At 37.9% G+C, this 24,216-nt stretch overlaps 4 protein-coding genes and 1 long non-coding RNA gene across 6 annotated transcripts in view; 2 read left to right on the top strand and 3 right to left on the bottom strand.

Annotated features, from left to right (window-relative positions):
• The window catches only part of LOC139958447 (uncharacterized), a 45,016-nt gene extending 42,479 nt beyond the window's left edge, over nucleotides 1-2,537 (top strand). The window contains exons 15-16 of the mRNA XM_071955529.1: nucleotides 313-526; nucleotides 2,174-2,537. Of these exons, the coding sequence (XP_071811630.1) occupies nucleotides 313-526; nucleotides 2,174-2,340 (381 nt within the window). The 3' untranslated portion in view covers nucleotides 2,341-2,537. The remainder of the gene's footprint in view (nucleotides 1-312; nucleotides 527-2,173) is intronic.
• LOC139958476 (uncharacterized) overlaps nucleotides 1-24,216 on the bottom strand; it is a 324,735-nt gene that overhangs the window by 142,210 nt on the left and 158,309 nt on the right. The window lies entirely within an intron of this gene.
• Nucleotides 3,829-13,733, top strand: LOC139959136 (adhesion G-protein coupled receptor G2-like). The gene is made up of 7 exons (XM_071956733.1): nucleotides 3,829-4,093; nucleotides 5,972-6,150; nucleotides 7,062-7,238; nucleotides 8,285-8,394; nucleotides 9,750-10,012; nucleotides 10,986-11,049; nucleotides 12,709-13,733. The coding sequence occupies exons 1-7, from the start codon at nucleotides 3,829-3,831 to the stop codon at nucleotides 13,244-13,246; spliced, it is 1,596 nt and encodes a 531-aa protein (XP_071812834.1). The 3' UTR covers nucleotides 13,247-13,733.
• Nucleotides 18,025-24,216, bottom strand: part of LOC139958448 (uncharacterized) — a 34,279-nt gene continuing 28,087 nt past the window's right edge. For both annotated transcript variants that reach the window (XM_071955530.1, XM_071955531.1), the window contains exon 21: nucleotides 18,025-19,246. In XM_071955530.1, the coding sequence (XP_071811631.1) occupies nucleotides 18,812-19,246 (435 nt within the window). In that variant the 3' untranslated portion in view covers nucleotides 18,025-18,811. The remainder of the gene's footprint in view (nucleotides 19,247-24,216) is intronic.
• On the bottom strand, nucleotides 19,473-24,030 carry LOC139959135 (uncharacterized). The gene is made up of 5 exons (XM_071956732.1): nucleotides 23,970-24,030; nucleotides 22,696-23,379; nucleotides 22,149-22,390; nucleotides 21,208-21,442; nucleotides 19,473-20,874 (listed from the first exon to the last, which is right to left on the bottom strand). The coding sequence occupies exons 1-5, from the start codon at nucleotides 24,028-24,030 to the stop codon at nucleotides 20,732-20,734; spliced, it is 1,365 nt and encodes a 454-aa protein (XP_071812833.1). The 3' UTR covers nucleotides 19,473-20,731.

Here is a 24,216-nt window from a genome sequence, read left to right as displayed (position 1 = left end):
TGTCTGTGCACCGAAGAAAATATACGATAATGTTGAGGCATCGGCTAAAGAAATAACATATTATCATTCATCCTTTAGTAGTCCATGCTTAAATGTTGTCACTGTTAGTTGTAGCTGGGCTTTGTTGATTTTCTTGTTGTTGTTGTTTTTCTAAGAATAAATTAAAACTTTACTTGTCAAAAGTGTCCATAACGAAGAGGGGTATGTGTCAGGTCATTTTAAGAAACTGTTATCGTAATTAAACAGACCTTTAATTACAACATACTTATCCGCATCATAGTCATAATTATCGTTTGGTCTCATCACTTGCAGTACGTGGAGAGGTTGAGTAATTTTTCTGAAATATCAAGTTTCGACGATGTTAGTGTTCAGAGACTGCGAAGTGGCAGCGTCGTTGCCGAAACACGAATCACGTTTAGTAGTAATAGCTCGAGGCAAACGGCAAAGGATTCTCTGATGAGGCAGTTTCGTCAGGAATTAAGTGGTTTAGAACCCGATTTGCAGACCCTAACAATTCAAAGCATATGTGAGTACTCAGATATACATATTATAAATGCCTATCGAAAGGGTCATAGCACTGAAACTGCAAGCACTACTCACAGTGCACGAATAATGCGCTGAGGGCACAATGGTGTTTGTCTGATTCTGCTTGGATTATATACTTCATACCTTTTAGCACTCCTGTATATATCTTATATTTGTACTTATTTATTTAAGATTTTTCTATATTCCCATGTTAAGTCCTTTGAGATATTCTCTCATGCATGTAATAATGGGCCATATAAATACATATATTATTATTTAGCATTATTATTCACAGTCAGCTTAAAGGTATGATGTATTGGCCCCAAATAGGGCGGAGTGTATAGCCTAGTGGTTAACGCCGGCGTCTCCCAGTCATGAGATCCCCGGTTCGATTCCCCGCCGACAGCAATGTGTGTCGTCTGGCAAGGGTGTTGTTCAATAATAACTTCCCGACATGGACGTGCTTGCGGGAAGATCACATATACATACAATATGCTAGATATTCAAGTATGGTCATCTTTGGTCAAAATTCTGGAACTGCCTTTACTACAACCTTCGATGAAATTTCCCCACTGGGACATTCAGTCATCTTGTGTGTTCCTTTAAAATGTCTGAGAATAATTTGGAGACCAAATTAAGACCTCTAGGATGGTACTTTTTGAAAACTTCTAGCAATTTACAGCGTGCTATAATTTGGGGCCCATACAGACTACCTTTAATACCGAACATTATTTATTTCTGATATATGTCGTGAATTTAGTGATTTCTTGAAAAAAAAATTCTTTCTCGACTCGCTTCCTGGTTTTGGGTTCTGTTATGTAACGTTCTGTAACGCAATGTCCAGTTTACATGTGCTGACCAGTTGGTGGATTAAATTCACAATTAAATAAACAACTGATAAAACTCTCTTCTAAAGCTACAGTTTGCATTTTATCACTCAGACCAAACAATCCAAATATCCAATTCATATATTCTATAATGGCCAATCACTTAGATATTTGAACTAATTTGTTAAAACCAAATTACTACTCTTGATCATCAAGTTATTAACAATTTTTTTTAAATATAATTCATAAAAGCTTCCAATTTGTGTCCCACAAATTTACTGTAAGGCTTTCATTATTGTTTACAAACTGTTTCGCCGTTTTTCCGTATTCTCATCATCATCATGGTGACAACAGTGGATTACACATAAAACAGATAAGGTTTCCATGTGTATTATTCTTTTCTGAGCTATACGCCCTGTTGTGTCACCAGAAATCTCGCTGCAGCGCAGAAAATTACTGGTATCGTGAAAACCACTTCAGATGCTATTTTTCCTGTACTGTCATATCCTGCTTTCAGAGCACTCGTACTGTCAGTATGAGCAGTATGAATATCATGCATTGTGTTTCTATCATATAAAGGTTAGGAACTGTTTGTACTGTCAGACACATGTGCTTTAAAGCATGATATGTGATGACAGTACAGAGTGGTATTAGCACTAGGAAATTATCCCCACTTGTTTTCAAGGAATGTGTGTTTGTGTCTGGAATCAGTGTCGCAAGCCTTTTGGGTTTTTTTGCAGTATGTCCGAATATTATGTGTTGACTGTTTAAGAACCGGTTTCTGTTCTAATTTTCCTTCTTGTTTGTCTTTCCTTTTGAAGCTTTCTGTGCAAAGGAGACTGTGAACAATACTTTAGCTGGTCAGCTAACATTTAATGATGTTAACATTGCTCAGAGGATCGATTCAGTCGAAGTTTGTCCCATCTATACTAGTGAAGGTGAGAGCAAAGTATCAATCGTGACAAAATCATTTGCATTCGAAACATAGTTAATGGCACAATAGCTGTGAAAACAGTATTGTTTTAACTAAACACATGGATGTTCTTGACTGTTTCCAAAAAGTTTTTCTCAACATTCTTTCAATAGTATAATACATGGGTGTGTGAACCTGAAACAGAAAAATAATAAATATCATGACAAATATGATGCACAGCTTTCATGTACACAGTGTACGCACAAGAGGACGACATTAAATGTAATCTTGAGCTCAAAGTCTGAAGAGGACAAGGAAAATATCTATTTCTATTGTGTGAGCAAACTCCTATAAAAGCAGGGGTCGTGGTTAAATGGCTAAAAGGTACTGTAATGGCTTGCGGTCTATGGATTGCAGCTTCAAGTCCTGGCCAGATCATTACTTCAAGTCCTGGCCAGATCATTACTTCAAGTCCTGGCCAGATCATTACTTCAAGTCCTGGCCAGATCATTACTTCAAGTCCTGGCCAGATCATAACCTCAAGTCCTTTCCAGATAATTACTTCAAGTCCTGGTCAGATCATTACTTGAAGTCCTGGCCAGATCATTACTCCAAGTCCTGACCAGATCATTACTTCAAGTCCTGGCCAGATCATTACTTCAAGTCCTTTCCAGATCATTACTTCAAGTCCTGGCCAGATCATTACTCCAAGTCCTGACCAGATCATTACTTCAAGTCCTGGCCAGATCATTACTTCAAGTCCTGGCCAGATCATTACTTGAAGTCCTGGTCAGATCATTACTTTAAGTCCTGGCCAGATCATTACTTCAAGTCCTGGCCAGATCATTACTTCAAGTCCTGGCCAGATTATTACTTGAAGTCCTGGCCAGATCATTACTTGAAGTCCTGGTCAGATCATTACTTTAAGTCCTGGCCAGATCATTACTTCAAGTCCTGGCCAGATCATTACTCCAAGTCCTGACCAGATCATTACTTCAAGTCCTGGCCAGATCATTACTTCAAGTCCTGGCCAGATCATTACTTGAAGTCCTGGTCAGATCATTACTTTAAGTCCTGGCCAGATCATTACTTCAAGTCCTGGCCAGATCATTACTTCAAGTCCTGGCCAGATTATTACTTGAAGTCCTGGCCAGATCATTACTTGAAGTCCTGGTCAGATCATTACTTTAAGTCCTGGCCAGATCATTACTTCAAGTCCTGGCCAGATCATTACTTCAAGTCCTGGCCAGATCATTCTGTTGATCGTTGTGTCCTTAGCACTTTTGTCTTCATTGCCTCTCTTTTACCCAAGTGTAGAAATATAGGGACCTAGCTGCCAAGAAGCTTGTAACTGTATTTGCATGCACTGGTTTGAGGCTGCGCTTGCTTTATGGGAAGTCCCCCAGTGGACACGTTGATGTGGAGCACTGTAGTGCCCCGCCAGAAGACAGTGTTTAAAATTGTGCGTGCGTGGGGTGTGTAGGGTGTGTGACCAGGGCTGAAAGGGTGTGAAGACTTGCGCAAAAAGAAACATCTTATGTCAGTAATCTGACCTAGTTTCGAATGAGGTGTAACAGAAGTGTTAGACACCATTATCGATCCCATTTGATCAGGGACAATATCGCCGTGAGGGCTTTCACGGCAGATCAGAATAACTTTCTGTCAGAAATCACATTTGGGACGTTTTTCAATTCTAATACGAGGAATATTCAGGAAGATTTGGATGACAGCCTGATAAATGTCTTCAAAGATGCTGGTCCATCCATACTGGATGATGTAAAGGCCTCTATCACCCTGCCAACTAGTCTCCTAGATGCTATCCAGTATGGTAAGATGCCTCATTCAAGTGGAAGAACCCTTGATATTGAAGTTGAACTGGTCTATTCCATATGGCAGTGGCTAATTGGTTGGTCTCCAAAAAGGGAGGCTAATTGAGCTTGCTTTATCATGTAACTTGAGAAGATCAGAGTTTTGGGCTGGCTGAAAACTTCAGACATAATTGTACTTGTAAAATACTTATTAAAAACTTGAATTTATTAAAAATATTGAAAATTATAATACTGAGTGGATGTGGGGTTCTTTTGTTGTTGTTATTTTGTTTTGGTGAGAAAACTTCAATAATTATAATTTCCCTATATGGTCACCATAGAGACGTCTGATCACAAGAATTTCACTATACCGACAACATGCACTTTCTATGAGCAGCTATTAAGGTGGTAGGGGCATTTTTCATGGGAGTGAATGTGCTGTATAGCTTTCATTAAATCTGTTAATTGTAAGCGAAGAAAAGGCAGGAACAGTAACCAGATAATATTTCCTTTCGCAGATTTTGGATTAAACCTCTTAAGTCTTCAGCAAACTTTTTCCGTCCTTGTGTAAATTAGCCTTTTTAGCTCATACCAGCATGCTGGTGTGAGCTATTGTTACAGTGCGGCGTCTACCACTCTATCCGTCAACAATTGGTAAAACCGCTCCCACTCGCACAGTGTTTGATGGAATTTCATGAAACTTGGACACAAGGACCATTGGGTATGGGGCCATCAGATATGGTCCGAAATTTGGGGTCAAAGGTCACCTGTGGGCCGTAATGGGCCATTTTGTGGAAATACACAAAATGCTTCTTCTCCTACAGATTCCATGGTACAATGTTGAGGGTTTGTCACGATAGTACTATGGAAGTTTTACCTTCAGGGTGTTCATGAATTTGAGATCAAAGATCAACTAGGGGTCTTTTGTGGCCCAGGCCGCGGCCCTATATTTTCAAATTGCTCCTGTTCGTACAGTGTATGGCCAGTTATAATGAAACTTGGTCACGACATTCCTCGGGATGAGAGTTACGAGGGGTGTTCGGAAAATTGAGGTCAAAGGTCATTTAGTGGGTCATCGGGGGTCATTCTTTGTAATATTTTCAAATATCCCAATCTCCTCAAGATTTTGATGGATAATAATTTTTGGTCAAAAGTTAATTATTTACAATTAATCCCCATTGTTTAAAAAATTTGAGCCTTCACCTTTTGCCAAAGCTCCTTTAATTTGTCTCCCAGTCTCTGCAGTGTTTGTTTACATTTGTGGTTAAGCTCTGCAGAGGCTGTTAGTGGAATTAAAGCAGGACTGAGAGTTGTTATTAACTGTTGAACTGTAAGCATGAGAGCCCTATAACCAATCAGCACTTGCCGATTCTTAGAAGTCTTTGAGCCTGAGGTATATAGGCAGCCAGCCAAAATTTTGGCAAGGAATGCTTCAGGTCTGCTCAGGTAGAGGGGAGAAAGTTTAATAGGGTAGGTCAGTGGTATTGTTTGAGAGAGTGGGTAAAATAGGATTTAAAGGGGGAAAATAGGAATTATAGCCAGTGGTGTGGCCAGGATTCTGCTTACGAAGGGGGGGGGGGGTATCCCTCATGGGCCCAAAATTGGTGGAATCTGAAAAATGGCCTGAAATTTGGTGGGCCATAAAGTTTTGTGGGCCCTACATTTTTAAGCTCTAAAAGGTATGAGCTTCTGCACCATTGGTGCTCTAGTTTTTAGCCTCTGAAGAAGATCCTGCTAGGATCGAAACATCAGGCCAACTTACTTTTACAGTACATTCTCCTACACAGGCTCTCTAGTGGATAAAGCAGTTTGTTAACAGTTTTCTTTTATCTTGTTTAAAATTACTTAAGAATCTGCAAGTTTCATGAACATTACTACTTGGTCTGTTTCAAATGCAGCTCCATCGGATGCAGTTCCTCTCACTTTTGTCGTCTACCGGACCAGTAATCTATTTATAAGCAGCGGCAGTTCACAGATGGACGAGGAAGTTGAGACTCTCATTGTATCAGCAACAATTGAAGGCCAGAAGATAACAAACTTGAACGATCCAGTCGTTACAAGGTTTCATTTACTGCCAGTGAGTAGATAGTCTGGTAATCTCCAAACTTCTTGAGAATTAGGACGTAAATTATTTTTGTTCTTTTTCTTATATCAAGTTTTTCTTCCTTTCTTTTGGGAATTCTCATCTCCAAGCTTCTTTATGAAATTTTCTCAGGAATCTTTATTTATAATTTTAAATAAATAATTTTAAATAAATAATTTTAATAATTTTAAATATATTTTTTAAATTACATTGAGACATCTGAGATTTGTTTTTCAATCTTTTTTAATAATATATGTTTGTTCAGCTTGCAACAGGATAAAGGTCAAAGTTCAAATAAATCAAAGAACCAAATATCTTAGGAGGTTAGACCGGTAAATGGCGTTGCAACTATGTGAAAGATCATTTGAAACAGCTTTTGAATTTCACCAAGGTTTTTGATGCCTTCCAAGTATTACTGAAAATTATACTTTAGATCAAGTTTCTGCCCAAATTTGTCCAAACGTTTTGTGAATTCTCTCTGTAATTCATAACCAGAGGACATAATGTATAGCACTGTTACATCCTTCAGTGATAAATTATTAGATATCGTTAACTTTGAAATTACTGACTAAGTCTACATGTTCCCTCTCTAATTAACATTGTCAAGAGAACTTGTTAATTTCATACACATTTTAGGGTACAGGTAAGAATCCACTTTAATAACAATAAACCATGACCAATTTTCACATCTCCGAGAAACATCATGTTGGAGCGAAGCATTTTTCTCAAATTCTCAAAGTTTAACATTTTGTCACTGCAAATGTTTTTCTCGAAAATACATCATTTCTTTTTGTGTAATTAGAAATTAGTAATCAAGAACGGCGGACTATATTTACTGAAGAATGCAATAAAAGAAATTTAATAATTTAATGCTGGGACGATTTGGTTTTGAACATATTTCATAGATTGAAGGCTTAACTACAGACACCACCAGGCAGTGTGTGTTTTGGGATTTTTCTCTGACTGGAGGTTTCGGCGACTGGTCTTCGGAGGGATGCGAATTGGTATCTGGTCCGGGTGAGAACGGTGATCCTCTCGTTGAGTGCCATTGCGACCATCTGACAAACTTTGCCGTACTAGTGGTGAGGCTAATTTAGTAGTTCTCTTTGTGTATAAACGTTGATAGCTTACAAGGGGACAGTATGACAGTTTGCCATAGTATGAACGTTGATAGCTTACAAGGGGACAGTATGACAGTTTGCCATAGTATGAACGTTGATAGCTTACAAGGGGACAGTATGACAGTTTGCCATAGTATAACGTTGATAGCTTACAAGGGGACATTATGACAGTTTGTCATAATATAACGTTGATAGCTTACAAGGGGACAGTATGACAGTTTGCCATAGTATAACGTTGATAGCTTACAAGGGGACAGTATGACAGTTTGCCATTGTATGAACGTTGATAGCTTACAAGGGGGCAGTATGACAATTTGCCATAGAATAACGTTGATAGCATACAAGGGGACAGTATGACAGTTCGCCATTGTATGAACGTTGATAGCTTACAAGGGGACAGTATGACAGTTTGCCACAATGCTGATTACGATCCCAGTAATTTATTTTATTTTATTTTCGTTTTGTATTTGGGTTGAATGGGTGGGATAGGGGTATGTGGCTTTGTGAGGGGGGAGGGGGTGGGTGAGCAATCTCCATCATCAGTCAAGTGAAAACCTTCAGCTGAGGGATCTTTTTTCAAACCTCATTATTTAGAGCACAACCTCGAGTTTACACCTAAATATAGACCAAATTTATACCCTAGATATATCTCAGAATACAGAAATACATTTGACATCTAAACTTTGACTTTCCCTTCTGGGGGAAGACCCTCTGACCCTCCTAAAAGGAAGTCACAAAAATAATGCCTCCCTCCAAGCTACCATGACTTAGAGGAAATCAAAATCTTTTTGTTTTGAAATGTCCATCATACCAAGGACTAAATCTTCAAAAGTAAATCTATAGACAAGAAGGATGGAGAAGAAAAAACCTAATAAATTAAGTTTTCTGACTATAGTCATTTTTTTTTTTATTATATTCATCAATTGAAATCTTGAGTATCGCACTAATTGACCAATGAAATTGCTGTATCCAATCTTCGTGTAAATTTAAATGTTTATTCATGACAGGATATTCAAGGGGATCTAGGGAGTCTTGTCCTGGATGTTCTGAGTATCATAGGTTGTGTGATCTCCATTGTTGCTCTTCTCATCACCTTGATAGCATTCCTGGCAATCAAGTAAGTTTATGTGACCCTTGACCTTTTCCCTTACCTTTACCATCCCCCCCCCCCCTCTTCACCCTCTCATTCAAATCCTGATTAGAAATATTACTATATACTCCTTGACAAAAAGTAAATGCATTCTTGTTTGACCCTGTGTGTCAAGGCTATGATTGTGTTACCACTGTCTGTTGTGTATCATGTGTCCCTTAGAAAATTAGGGAGTAAAGATACTATATTCAAAAGACCAGATACTACACATGAAGGGTTGAGAGTGGATGTCAGTTAATACATAAAGTAGTGTGGTTTTGTGCCCAGGTTCTAATCTTGGGTGACTTAAAGGCATTGAAGACTCGCCCCAAACCGTGTGCGGCCATCTGAAATAGTTAACTCTCCGTTGCTTGCAAGTGACGTTTTGTTCGTGTCGCTACAAAATGCAGACAGTAATGAAACGTGATACCTTGTTATCTTTAGCTGGACCTGAGATGTCCATCGCTGTATCGTTTCTACACTGAGCTGTGGGTATTGACCGCAGCTGTATGTACTGACTGTACACTAGTGTCTAATTACCGACGGTAGCAAGCTGTGTGTGTATTTTCTGGGATCCACGGTAGTTTCTAACACTTTTGTTACACCTCATCCGAAACTAGGTCAGATTACCGGCATTAGACGTTTCTTTTTGCGCGAGTCTTCACACCGTTTAATTATCTTGAAAAGTTGTTTGACCAAGTAGAAACTGAAATTGTTGTCAGCATATTAAACTGCATTGCTGTGGGTTGTGGAAATCTCTTTTGGTTATCTCTTTAGACAATTAAAAAACCAGTTGGCACTGCATGTCTTATCTGATACTGGTTAATAATCAGTACCATGTCAATTATTCCAATCTAGTGTTAAAACAATCAAAGAGACCTTATATCAAATTCTGGTTAATCTTCTATTTTAACTTAAAGGGTGACTGTCAGAACATTTCTTAAGAAGTTTGTCTAAGTGACTGGACCTCTGAGTCTAATACACAGACCAGTAGGTCTGTTTCTCAGATGCAACGCAAAGCTAAATAAGGGAAACATCACAATTTATGGCCTTGCAAGCTTAAATGACATGTTTACAATAGATTAATTATAACATTTGTCAATGATAAAAGATGTTGAATGACATCCAAGGGTGATCTCTGTTAAAAAAGCATGTTTTGACCAAGTTAATTTGGAATTGATACAATTAATAGATTAACATGAATGTTTTGGCCTGTTCTGAAAACCATGATATTAGCTATAGCAACATTACTGGTTCTCAAATGTGGTTAGTTTGTTCCGTAATATGACATTTCAAATTTAAATTCTGCCGACAACCACCATTTAAACTTTGTTTCTCTTCAGGAAACTTCGATCCAAACGGCCACAGCAAGTCTTGATAAATCTATGCTTTGCGCTCCTCGGACTCTACCTGTCTTTCTTGATCGGGATCAACCGAGCAAACCTAGACGTCGGCTGCGTCATATTTGGCGCCCTCATCCACTACTTCTGTCTCGCCTCTATCTCCTGGATGAGCGTTGAGGCAACGATCATGTACCTTCTCTTTGTTAAAGTGTTTGATGCTGGGATCAAATACTTCATGAGAAAAGCATCATTAGTTGCTTGGGGTAAATATTTCTGCCTCATTTCTTTGTCTGATATGCCAAAATCTTGGCTCGCTTTATTTCCCTCTTGATAAATTTTTTAGTATGAGGATCGAGTTAACCAACTAACTGTTACCCTTCTCTCCTTTGATAAATTGTGTAATTAATCATATATATATATTTATATATATTCATACACATATATATATTGTTTGAATGCACACACCAATTGATTTTCGAACAGATAACAAATGTCGCTGTTTTGTAATATGAAATTTTATGATTTCATACTTGTGAAATTTTCAACTTTTTTGGGGATCATTTGCCTTAAAATATTGCTTCCTTTAGGTGTGAAGAATATATGCTTACTAACAATGGAGCCTTTTTTTGTCAAAAAGTCTGTTTCATGTGATTTTTTTCATGATTTTTATGAGCTCAGGGCAAATTTTTAGGATATTTTCTAATTTTCTCTTGGACAACCAGGTCTTACTGGTTTGGTTGTCAGAACAGCAAATTTGGATTTGTCCCACACCCCCCCCCCCTAATTTTTTTTAAGCAAAATAACAAAGATTGACCAAAAACACACCACAAAAATTCCACTTGCTGACCGGTTTAATAATTATGGAAGTCATCAGTGGGTGGTAGGATTCGAACCCTGGACCTTCGTGTCACAGAACTATAGTCTGTACCACTGAGCCACTGTGATTCTGCTCTTGTGAATGTGTATTATAGGCTTTATATAATTGTCAATGAGATGACATTAACCATGTATCATGATTGTACAGAGTGCACCTCTGGTGCTTTTGAATCTGACAATGTACACAGAATAACCACTTTTAGAGCCGAGCCAAGCCTTATTAATGAAATGAATTTGTGGCAATTTCAATTAATGATGTAAATTATACCTATGGAAGTTTGGAGCAAAGGCATCATGATGTGGTGATATCTTACGGTTCTATTATTTATTTATTTATTTAATATTTTCTTTTTACTTCAGGTCTACCACTGGTAGTTGTCATTGTATCAGCTATTCTCAAACCAAACAATTATACTGGGAAGTAGTAAGTTGATAATTTAACAATATTTTGTAAATAAATCGTAAACCATTTTCAGGAGGAGAGCTTTTAGCAAACCATGACAAATAAAGACGATACGATATGTTACATTGATGTTGGTATTTTTTTTATAGTATAGGATCATTGCTTCACCATGATATTCACTTTCTGTTTGTCCCTCCCCCCACACCCAACTCCACCCCCACCCAATAAAACAGAATTATTTCTCTCCAATCCATTCATGTTAGCTAAACATTCATTCGTACTTTGTTTTATTTTACTTTAAGAGTCTATAAATTTGATCATTTTGAAAATTCTAAAAAAAGTTCAAATGGGACATTTATGTCAATCAAATTTAATTCATTGGTTTGTTTTGTTTTAAATGTTTTTTGTTATAATCATGTTCTCTATAGACAAGGGCGGCGGAACCAGGGGGCACAGGGGGCACGTGCCCCCCCCCCCACTTTTCCTGAGGTTAAAAATGTGCCCTTTTTCTACATAAACATTTCTAAATAAAAAAAAATTTACAAATCGAAACCCACGTCGAATGAAATATTTCAGGAAGTTTTAAATGTTTACTACCACAGGCATAGGAGCCCAATTTGATTTGGGGGGAGGGGGGGGGCTGTAACAACTTGCCCGAAAAATATTACCAAAATTTTTCGAGCGCTACGCGCGCGTTCAACATGTACATGTGCATATCATATAGGTATGCGTTGGTTATTACATCGCATGCAAATAACATACAATCATTTGCCGTGTTATAACCCTTCCAAATTGGTTATAATTATTGGCAAAGTTGTTACAATAATAATGATCCAAATAATATCAGTTTAACCATTGAAAAACACATAGAAATTTATTTTTCTTTCAGTATTTTGACATATATCATTTGCTTTCATGCATGTATCGATCGGGTGTGCAGGGTCTTGGACTTTATAATGATTTCACCTCATTTTGTCTTTTTCCTTGTTTCCCAATTTGCACATTAGATATTGCAGTGCTAGTATGCATTGTTTCCTTGAGGGGGGGGGGGTGGCGTTGATGGAGTGATGTGTATACGCAAATAAGATAATACAATAAGAGTTATAAAGGCTACTAAATATCAGGCTGCTTCAGTCCAATCGAATTTCTGCAAAGTGCCCTTCAACGTTGGTGCCCCCCAGAAAAAGTGCTTCCGCCGCCCTTGTCTATAGATGTTATTATTTGTCAATGTCTTATCCACTCGTTACGTATTTCCTGATTGTTTATTAATTGTTATCCTCTCAGCTTTCACTTTCTTAACCTCTGCTATTAATGTTCAATTTTAAGCATTACAGTTCATTTATTATGTATCTCAAATTACGTAATCAATTGAGATACGCAATTTGTTACATAATCGTGAGATACGTTATGAATTACGCAATTGCTTGATCATAATGAATTACGTTATCGGGTGATACGTAATGAATTACATAATCGCGAGATACGTAATGAATTACGTAATCAAGTGATATGTAATGATAACTTAAGTGTGAGATATGTAATTCGTTACGTATCTCACAATTAAGAAATTCATTTTGTACTGCAATTTTTCTAGATTTAATGTTGTTGTGGATGATGCTATATGTTAATATCGACTAGTTTTTCTATTTCATTTAGTTTTCTTTCATTTCTTCCCGTTAGCTGTTTTCCTCACGCTGGTACGCTGACCTTTTACATCGGTGTCTTGTTACTCGTCGGCCTAATGTTGTGCTACAACCTCATCTTGTTCACTCTTGTCGTCCGACAACTCGCCTTTAGACGTAAGTCCATGATCGCAGATGACAAGAGGAGCGAACTGGTGAAGCGAGTCCAGAATGCGGTAGCCATTTCGGTCCTGCTCGGTCTCGCATGGCTGTTTGGATTCCTGGCGATAGGGGGCGCTCAGTTCATATTCAATCTTCTATTTCTCATCTTTAACACGCTGCAAGGCCTGTTCGTGTTTCTTTTCTTCTGCTTGAGGAATAAGGATATTGTCACCCTCTGGCGGGAGAAGTTATTCTCCGGTTCGAGTGATTCTCGTGGTCCACAAGCGGTCAACAAAACTGGTGGTCCTCGCAATTCCTCCGCAGCGACCACACCGGCAAATACCACGCCGCGTGGAACCACTAGCAGTGACAAACAGACTGACTCAACAGCGGGCGGAGGGGAATCAATCCAGATGATTGCAACACAAGGTTGAAAAAGTTCAGATCAAACCTAAATCGTCACCAATAACCAGAACAAAACTCATTTTGTTTTCATTTTCAGTCACATTTGTGCACTTCTAAAGATAGGCATCTCTAAACAACAACATATATACATGAAGAAATAAAATGGTGGAAAAGAAAAAAGTTATGAAGAGCAGATTTCTGGGTTTTGAATTTGTTTTTCTTCTTTTTTTTCTGCTACAAGGGAAGTCAGTAGCTCGACTATAGTCTAATGTTATTTCACTATTTTTGAATAAGTCGAAAATTTTACATAGTTTGCAATTTTGACTTGTGCTTGTACTTAAGAGAAATCTACATCACCAGTAGTTCCCTAAGACCTACTGGTCAGTTAGTGACATCTACATCACCAGTAGTTCCCTAAGACCTACTGGTCAGTTAGTGACATCTACATCACCAGTAGTTCCCTAAGACCTACTGGTCAGTTAGTGACATCTCCTTCACCAGTAGTTCCCTAAGACCTACTGGTCAGTTAGTGACATCTACATCACCAGTAGTTCCCTAAGACCTACTGGTCAGTTAGTGACATCTACATCACCAGTAGTTCCCTAAGACCTACTGGTCAGTTAGTGACATCTACATCACCAGTAGTTCCCTAAGACCTACTGGTCAGTTAGTGACATCTACTGTACATCACCAGTTCCCTAAGACCTACTGGTCAGTTAGTGACATCTACATCACCAGTAGTTCCCTAAGACCTACTGGTCAGTTAGTGACATCTACATCACCAGTAGTTCCCTAAGACCTACTGGACAGTTAGTGACATCTACATCACCAGTAGTTCCCTAAGACCTACTGGTCAGTTAGTGAAATCTACATCACCAGTTCCCCAAGACCTACTGGTCAGTTAGTGACATCTACATCACCAGTTCCCTAAGACCTACTGGTCAGTGAGTGACATCTACATCACCAGTTCCCTAAGACCTACTGGTCAGTGAGTGACACGCAGGTAACATATCTTAAAGGTGTGGTAAACATTTATGTACTGAATTGAGAAACTAAACCAACATTAAAAGACTTTTGCAGATTACAATGTCATCAATGTACAAACTCAAGTAAGAATGTTCTGCAGGTAGAATATGTCTTTCAACAACAAAAATTTGGGGGAGAGGGGCAGGGAATTGTACAAATCTTATTTTCCTAGATTCTTCATTTTTTACCTGTTAATAAATCCATCTGTAGAAAAGCTTGTATCCGTAGCTGTTTTTATTCAAATGATTAGATCAAGATTGGCACTTTCTGTTGTAAATTTTATAAACATTGTCAGTTGTCAGCAAGACGTATCCCAAACTATCACTCTAAACTTGTAACATCTCCCGATGACCGTGTTGCAGGACAATGTCTGTAACTCGACCATTCCATGATTCTGGTGAGGTGTAATTATTCAGATCTTTTTAATAATGGCAGCATGTAGGTTTGTACCACCTTAACAAATTTGAGCAGAAAAAATTACTTAAAATGGCCTAATTATTAGATACTAATTAGGCATATATGATCAATTCCAGGACATTAGACCTGTATGCATGCAGTGTAGCAGAGATTTTTCCTATGCGGCTGCATTATCAGGTCAGATTCAGGGGGGATGGGGAGGGGTGGAGGTGAACAAACCGCCCCCCACCCTTTATACAACCTTAACAAAGACAATTCTTTTAAGGACTGTATGTACTCCAACCTATCTCGTGTCCTATCTCTTGCTTTTATTTACAAATACAAAAATAAAGACAAGTTAATAATATTCTTCTTTCCGTTTTTATTTTTATCGATATATCCAACCATTTCTTGATTCTAAAAAAAAGTGACTTTTAACACATATTACAGAAGCCTCTTCTCTATCCTTTTAACATCTCTTTGTACCTGGAAATTGACTAACAAATTGCTAAAAAATTTCCCAAATGACTTTTTGTGTGTTTATGGAATTTGAGGAATTTCATAATTAAGAAGAGAAAAGGGGGAAAAATCCATCGAAGAGCAAAAATGGTTTGAGCATTATCTCTGAAATTCTGGTTGTAGTTTGAAATTGAGTGATCATGAATTGATTGTCTAGCATCAGTAGTGATTGTCTGGGGTCAATACTGATGGTTATGACTCAAATCACCAAGCTTGTTCTTCTATTCACCCTGAAGCCTAAATGCAAATTAGAACTATGTAAACCAACCCTCACCAAATAACAATGAGTTATTTATTAATGTGTTCAAGTCTAAGTTATTGAATAACAAGCAATATTTACATAGCCTGAAGAACAAACAAAGGTTAAAAGAAAAGATGTTATTAACAAAAATGGTTTCATCAATTCCATTTTGTACATCATGATATTTTCAAAATTCGATTTCTAAACTAATTCTGGATATTAAAAAGAAATCATCTTTTTTTATTAAAATAGAAATGTATTTTTGTAACCCGAAAGTAAAGAGTATCTATTTTGTAAATCATCTTTGATTATATTTTGTTTAAAATGCTTCATTTTCATATTTTCTTAATATGATGTATTAAATCTGTAGTGAATTAAATAACAATTTGATTTGTCACATTGTGATGTTTCTATCCACCCATGGTACGCAGGGTCGCATCCAGGGATATGAGGGTGTAAACCCGCCCCTTTTAATTAACCTCCACATTAAGGCCTATTTGTCAGCCTTAAGATGCCTCGGAATGAACCATTGCAAGAGAGGACTCCAGACCCCACCCCCCAGTGGAGTAGGAAGGTACTTTTGAGTGGGGGGGGGCTGAAGACTGATGGCCGGCCTGGGGGAGGGGTCTAAGGGGAGGGGGTGTCCAATTTTGCAATTCCAGGTGGCCTCAGATGCAATTTGGTGCAATATAGCACACTTCAACACCCACTCCATTTTGTAAATAATTTTGCATGTTCACCTGGTCTTAGATGCAATTTGGTGCTCCAAATGAGATTTTTTTCTGCCAAAATGTTTTGAGTAAAATGACGAATGTTGTTATCATTTATTGAGAAACGAAAACGGGGTTTTCTGACGTGTGAAGCGGGGTGGGGGGCGGAATGATACTTCCGCCCCCCACATTTTTCACTGAGCCCCCGGTTCCTACGCCCTTGCCACCCCCTACACGAGAGTCAGATTGAAGGACCGCGTATGTGCATTTCCACCTGGATTAGCGTCTTGTACGAAGGAAGACGGAATTTTCTTTCATCCATAAGGATGTGGTTTCATTGGTGGCGTTCTCCTTTTACACAGCTGTTAGTTTGTGTGTAATGGAGCAATGGCAAGTCTCCAAACTAATATTGAAGTAAAATCTCCCATGTAGCAGAACTGTTAGTGAAAGTTACTGCCAAGTTTTAGGTAGTCCGCTACAAATATTATATAACGAAGGCTAATATTAGGTAGCCTGCTACAAAAATTATAAAATGAAGGCTGATATTAGGTAGCCTGCTACAAATATTATATAATGAAGGCTGATATTAGGTAGCCTGCTACAAATATTATATAACGAAGGCTAATATTAGGTAGCCTGCTACAAATATTATATAACGAAGGCTGATATTAGGTAGCCTGCTACAAATATTATATAACGAAGGCTGATATTAGGTAGCCTGCTACAAATATTATATAACGAAGGCTGATATTAGGTAGCCAGCTACAAATATTATATAATGAATTGGCTAATATTAGGTAGCCTGCTACAAATATTATATAACGAAGGCTGATATTAGGTAGCCTGCTACAAATATTATATAACGAAGGCTGATATTAGGTAGCCTGCTACAAATATTATATAATGCATTGGCTAATATTAGGTAGCCTGCTACAAATATTATATAACGAAGGCTGATATTAGGTAGCCTGCTACAAATATTATATAATGCATTGGCTAATATTAGGTAGCCTGCTACAAATATTATATAACGAAGGCTGATATTAGGTAGCCTGCTACAAATATTATATAATGAATTGGCTAATATTAGGTAGCCTGCTACAAATATTATATAATGAAGGCTGATATTAGGAAGCCTGCTACAAATATTATATAATGAATTGGCTAATATTAGGTAGCCTGCTACAAATATTATATAACGAAGGCTGATATTAGGTAGCCTGCTACAAATATTATATAAGGAATTGGCTAATATTAGGTAGCCTGCTACAAATATTATATAATGAAGGCTGATATTAGGAAGCCTGCTACAAATATTATATAATGAAGGCTGATATTAGGTAGCCTGCTACAAATATTATATAATGAAGGCTGATATTAGGTAGCCTGCTACAAATATTATATAACGAAGGCTGATATTAGGTAGCCTGCTACAAATATTATATAACGAAGGCTGATATTAGGTAGCCTGCTACAAAGATTATATAACGAAGGCTGATATTAGGTAGCCTGCTACAAATATTATATAACGAAGGCTGATATTAGTTGGCCTGCTACAAATATTATATAATGAAGGCTGATATTAGGTAGCCAGCTATAAATATTATATAATGAAGGCTGATATTAGGTAGCCTGCTACAAATATTATATAATGAAGGCTGATATTAGGTAGCCTGCTACAAATATTATACAATGAAGGCTGATTTTTACAAATGACAAACCTATGAATGAGAATATAGGAAGTTAAGATCATAGAGAAAAAATCGAAAAAGGTAAGGCAAATGACGGTTCTGTTATAGATGTCACTTTTAGACTTGTTCAAGTCATTAATTCGCGTAAATACTGAAGGACTATAACATCTTAATATTTCTGAAATCGATTCAACTTATTCATGCAATTTGGTGCTCCAAATGAGATTTTTTTCTGCCAAAATGTTTTGAGTAAAATGACGAATGTTGTTATCATTTATTGAGAAACGAAAACGGGGTTTTCTGACGTGTGAAGCGGGGTGGGGGGTGGAATGATACTTCCGCCCCCCACATTTTTCACTGAGCCCCCGGTTCCTACGCCCTTGCCACCCCCTACACGAGAGTCAGATTGAAGGACCGCGTATGTGCATTTCCACCTGGATTAGCGTCTTGTACGAAGGAAGACGGAATTTTCTTTCATCCATAAGGATGTGGTTTCATTGGTGGCGTTCTCCTTTTACACAGCTGTTAGTTTGTGTGTAATGGAGCAATGGCAAGTCTCCAAACTAATATTGAAGTAAAATCTCCCATGTAGCAGAACTGTTAGTGAAAGTTACTGCCAAGTTTTAGGTAGTCCGCTACAAATATTATATAACGAAGGCTAATATTAGGTAGCCTGCTACAAATATTATATAATGAAGGCTGATATTAGGTAGCCTGCTACAAATATTATACAATGAAGGCTGATTTTTACAAATGACAAACCTATGAATGAGAATATAGGAAGTTAAGATCATAGAGAAAAAATCGAAAAAGGTAAGGCAAATGACGGTTCTGTTATAGATGTCACTTTTAGACTTGTTCAAGTCATTAATTCGCGTAAATACTGAAGGACAATAACATCTTAATATTTCTGAAATCGATTCAACTTATTCATAACTGCTTTAGGCTTGTTGTTCATAATGCAAAAGGCGGACTTTTGTCACATCCATTAGTGTGCTAGGCTTCTCCTGTCTAGGCCGATCCCTCTCGGATCTCGATCCCGCTTTCTCCACTGGATACGTCCGAGTTTATTTCAGATACAATTGATGAGGCGGATCCATTTCCAACGAAATCAGGATTTGATTGGAAAGAACTGATGGAGAACCGTCGCTCACATGGTCCCTCTTCCTCTTCAATGATTGGTTCGGTTCTTACACCGTCTCCACTGGATACGTCCGAGTTTATTTCAGACACAATTGATGAGGCGGATCCATCTCCAACGAAATCAGGATTTGATTGGAAAGAACTGATGGAGAACCGTCGCTCACGTGGCCCCTCTTCCTCTTCAATGATTGGTTCGATTCTTACACCGTCTCCAGCCAACTGATAATCCGTCGTGAAGGAATCCGCAGACGTACTGCTCAAATCATGGAACGCGATGTCTGCACTTATACCAAGTACGTCGTACTGTAAAGAATGAGAGTGGGAAAGGTCAAAATTAATTGACACGGTCAATCATCTCTGTAACACACAATAGTATCATCGTTTCATGTGTCCAACATTATAGAAAACTACGTTTCATTTGTATATTTCACATATGGAACATTATTACTGTCATTTTGTACAATACACATTTTGTACAGGGAATTAAGCTGTACAAATATGCTAACTGTTGAAACATGACTCAGCGTCTGTTACAACTTAGCTCTCCCCTCTACAAATATTTCCCATGTCTGCACGCGTGCGATTTTAGAAGAGTGCGCAAAATGCAAACGGTTCGCGTGCAATTTGAAACATTGTACGCTAGCAAAAGTAACGCGTCGCACGCAAGCTGTGCGCTCCAGCGTGCCGCGCGCGAAACGCAAACGGATCGAGGGCGATTTGAAACTATATACGCTAGCAAAAGTCGCACGCAAGCTGCGCGCTACAGCGTGCCGCGCGGTCCAGCTTTAAGCGCGCGAAAGGCAAACGGATCGCGTGCGATTTGAAACAATGTACGCTAGCAAAAGTAGCGTGTCGCACGCAAGCTGCGCACTGTAGCGCGCCAGAAGCATAGAAACAATGCACGCTACTTGAGCAATCTGTGCCCGCTACTTGAGCGCGCTGCGGTTTGTTGTTGAATATAGAACCACACAAGAAGCTAAAGGGTGCATACAGCTATATAAGCACATATAGCTCCAAAGCAGAAAAGAGAAAAAATTTTCAATTTAAATGTCTAAAATAAAATGTATTGTGAAGTAAAATGAGACAACATGTCTCATGTGCACAGATTAATATTAAAAGGTATTTTAATGAAAAGAAAAGATCTTGGTGAGAATACTGCTGATGAGTAGAATTGTTTAGGGTGTAAGCATTGGCAGTTGACGGATAGAATATTAATACAATTAAGTGATTTAATATTTTTATTAAAGGTTGGAGAAACTAACAAGGCTTAAAACTGTGAACATAGACTTTGTTCATAAAGTCAACAGTGTCATGCAACTTTATAAGAGTAATGAACTAATGTAGTTTTGGTTAACATTTTAATTAAAATGAATATAAAAAAAACTGGCAAGATATCAAAGTTAGTATAAAAAAAGATTGATGCAATATAAAAAAAATATCTAATTGTGCAGCAGAAAAATGGTAGGTGAAAGAAATCATTGATTTTTAACTAAAATGACTCGATTCAGATTGCTTGGTGTAACCTAAACTACCAAAAGTTTTCAAGGTATAAAAAATGGCAAGGGAGAATGGAATACTGAGAGATGTTTAGGTAATGTGCAGTTGCAGCTTAAGAATATAATTAAAAAACTTTAAGGTTTAAAGTCATTTTAAAAATGGCAAGGCTAAATGTGGAGTATATTAAATAGAGTTGCAAAGGTTGTTGAGTACCTATCATACAAGGAAGTTTTAAGTGACCTATAAAGTTAGCATACAATATATACCCAACCCCAGGGAAGTTTTGAATTGTTACTGCCGCTTGTCTGTCAAACTGGAAAACTTCTGCTTGAAGCTACGACGAACAGTGACGCACTTGCTGTTTACTATGGCATTGATGTCAGTCTCTGTCGGTGCTGGCAGACCCTTCTTTTGACAAAAGCACAGGACATATGCTGCAAAGAAATGGGTAAAAACCTATCTAATTGATGTAAATAATATTTAACACATGAAAAAGTGTCAGTTGTGCACTGAAAAAAAATTCTGTAGGTACAAAATTTCTGGTTTATAAATTTTTGTCTTTTCTGTAAGTGCACATTGCATGCCACCAAAATATCCCTTTAATAAATTGTCAATCACCAAAATGCAAAGTAGAATGCAAACAGCAAACAATTTGAAACATTCAACTCCTTTTTTTGGTGCACACACCTACCTTAAAATATATGCTCTCTTTTGCAAGCTTTTTTTCTTGATAAATAGAAAAAGTAAACCTTTTAACAGTAACTCACCTTTGGCTGCACTCAAGCGTTTGGGATCAAGCGGAACACTCACGTCAGCAGACTGCTTGTTGCAAGCCTTTGGTCTTCCTCCAACAGCACAGCCACGACGAAGCTCATCAAAGGAAAAGAGGACTTCTAGAATTTTCCTCAACATTACACCTAAACCTTTTCTCCCTTTTAGTGCAATACTGGTTCGTTCTGGCACAGTGACATAAACACCAGTGCCTTTCACTAATTCAACTTTCTGCAAAGAGACAATGAAATGTAGAAAATGACTAAATATTTATCACTGCCAATTTGTTTTCATTAGAAAGGGGAATGGAAAAGTGGGGGGGGGGGGCGAATGGGTTGCTGTCGGGAGACTTGAAAAAATGTGAAGTTGAAACAAAGTTTGTACCCATTCCAACAGCAAAAATTTCTATGACTTTTCCATGACTTTCAAGGACCTCAAATGAAATATTCTTCAACGTGTTTTTGTTTTCCCACTTCTGTTTTTTTTTACATTATAAACAAATTTTAGATTGAGAATATCAGGGAAAAAATACATGGTTTCTTTAGATTCCCTGACTTTTCCATGACCTTTGGAAAAATTATACATATTCCCTGACTTTCCAGACCTTGAAATTCCTATTTTAGTTTCCCTGACTTTCCAGAACCTGCAGTGTGCAAACTTTGTGATATTATTACAGGCTGGGACGAGTTGTGCAATCTCTACCTGAATTTTTTACAAACATTTTTCTTTTTTTGATTAAGACACAAGCTTTTGTTGCTTGTTCATATGTACCTGTACTTACAAGGTAGGGTTTGCCTTTCCAAGGTGATTCATACACTTACAGTTGAATTTCAAGTATTTTCATAGATCACTTTTATTTTGATATGCTAGGACTGTAAGCAGGACAAATTTGTTACCGCACAGCTCAAAATAGAAACAAAGCTACAAAAGAACACACCTCATCATGATCAACAGATGGTGATGATGACATTGATGTGTCCCCTACTTCTGTGACGGAGCTACTTGTTGTTGCCCCCAGTGTACTCGTTTCAGGTATGGTTGAAAATGATGGCGTAGTCAACGATGGTGGCGTAGTTAACGATGGTGGCGTAGTCATCAATGGTGGTGCAGTCTCTGTGACCATACAGGACAAAGTCTTTGTCAGGTCACTGAGGAATTTAATCTTCCTTGGAGTCACATCTAATGAACAGGAGATTATAAAAGAACTCATTTTTCTATCATATCCATTCATGAGGGTAAATGAGACAATTAGCAATCATTACCTACAGTAGGTACCAATTGAAACCTGAAATGTTGGTTAAAATTTACATTTTTCTAGGCGAAGTCCAATAGATTAAACAAGGTTTTCTCACAATAAGGAAAAGAGGGAAACCGGCAAAAGTATGGGTTTTTGTGGTCCTTGTCCTGGAAATAATAATATGGTGTAACAATATAGCCAGAAAAAAAATAATATTCTGGTCCAAAAACAGCTAAAATAAACTTACTGATTTCATTCATTACTGTCTTCTCTGGTGCTGATGAGTTGTAGCAGTCACAACCTTCACTGAGCCTTTGTCGCAAATCTTGAATTTCCTGGTCATTTGTTTCAATTACCCACAGAAGTCTGTCTACTTCCTGTCTCAAGAAATGAATTTCATCCAGGTTTGTAGAGTCATTAAAAAGATTAGAATCATCGTGAAGAACTTCTACAGCCCGTGAGACTCCTTCAAGACAGTTTCCTTCATCTCCTGAATCATTCAGTAGGGCTGTGAATGAAGTAAACTGGGCAGACATTGCATTGTCAGTGTTGCTAATAATTGGTTCTGGAATAGGAATATCTATTGCAGGCTCAGGTTCTCCTGTGGAAGTTGATGTATAAGTGGGGCTTTCCTTCAAATATTGTTCAAAGACAGCCCTCTGGGCATCAACTTTGGCGGAAAGTTTTGACATCTTTGCCCTGGTCTCCTTTGCTTTTTTCATGGGCGGTGGCAGTGAAGCTTTGTCAGCCGTTTCCTCTTCCTCCACATCTGTTGCCTCAAGTAGTTTCCTGGGCTTTGTCCTCTTTCTCCCTTTCGTAGAAGCTATACACTCATCCTGACGTGGAGATGATTGGCCTTCTTGGGGATCCGTTACTTTAAAGAGGGCCTCTTCAAGTTTAAACTGCTCTTCACGTAATACTTTAGAGTCAGCTGTGAATGATTGTACAGAAAACAATAATGATCACAGTTGCTTACCTCTATAGTATGAGAACTCTAGCTAATAACATTTTTTAAACAATAGGATTACAGAAACATGGTACATGTATGGTTATATGCAGCCCCAGACATAAGGGGGGGGGAATCATTGGGGTTTTAAAAGAGCAGGGCATGATGATTTATTGTATTGAAAAAGTACAGAGAAGACTGATGCCATACAGTAGGTATTACTGTATAGACTGTAGCCTGCAGGTAAGGTTTGGTGACTTTGGTTGTCAGATAAATGACATGCATTAAAGGGACGAAGTACAGTTAAACTACTGTAGACATGAAAAGTAGCAAGAAATAAATTAATGAACATTAATGATGCGTGACATATTTAAAGTGTACAGTCGACATATTTGTCGTATTAACACTATTCACAGAAAGGTTTTAATTTTTACACACCACAAAGTTCCTAGGGAAAACTAGGCTAATCAATTTGTACAGGATTTCAATTTGATTTCAAATTGTACAGGATTTTTCAAGACAATGAGCAACTTTCTGAAAAATTACTTTGCTTTGTATATTAATGCATACAGTACCAACATTTGTCTTGTTTGGACCTGGTAAAGAAGGACCATGCTTTTGAAATGATGACTCCATAACTAAGTAAACATTCTTTAGAACGCTTTAAATTTATTTCTTGACGCCAATAAGCATGTGGCCTAGGCTTCCTTGTACTTGTAACGTCAGAGGAAACCAACATAAATATAAAGTAGCCTATTTACTGATTCCATTGCTCTGCAATTTTGCAGCCTTTCAATCATCTGCGTTGAGGGCTATAGGCTA

This window comes from Apostichopus japonicus, chromosome 18 (assembly GCF_037975245.1).
Source record: "Apostichopus japonicus isolate 1M-3 chromosome 18, ASM3797524v1, whole genome shotgun sequence".
Lineage (NCBI taxonomy): Eukaryota > Metazoa > Echinodermata > Holothuroidea > Aspidochirotida > Stichopodidae > Apostichopus > Apostichopus japonicus.
This window is presented reverse-complemented; position numbering and strand designations above follow the sequence as displayed.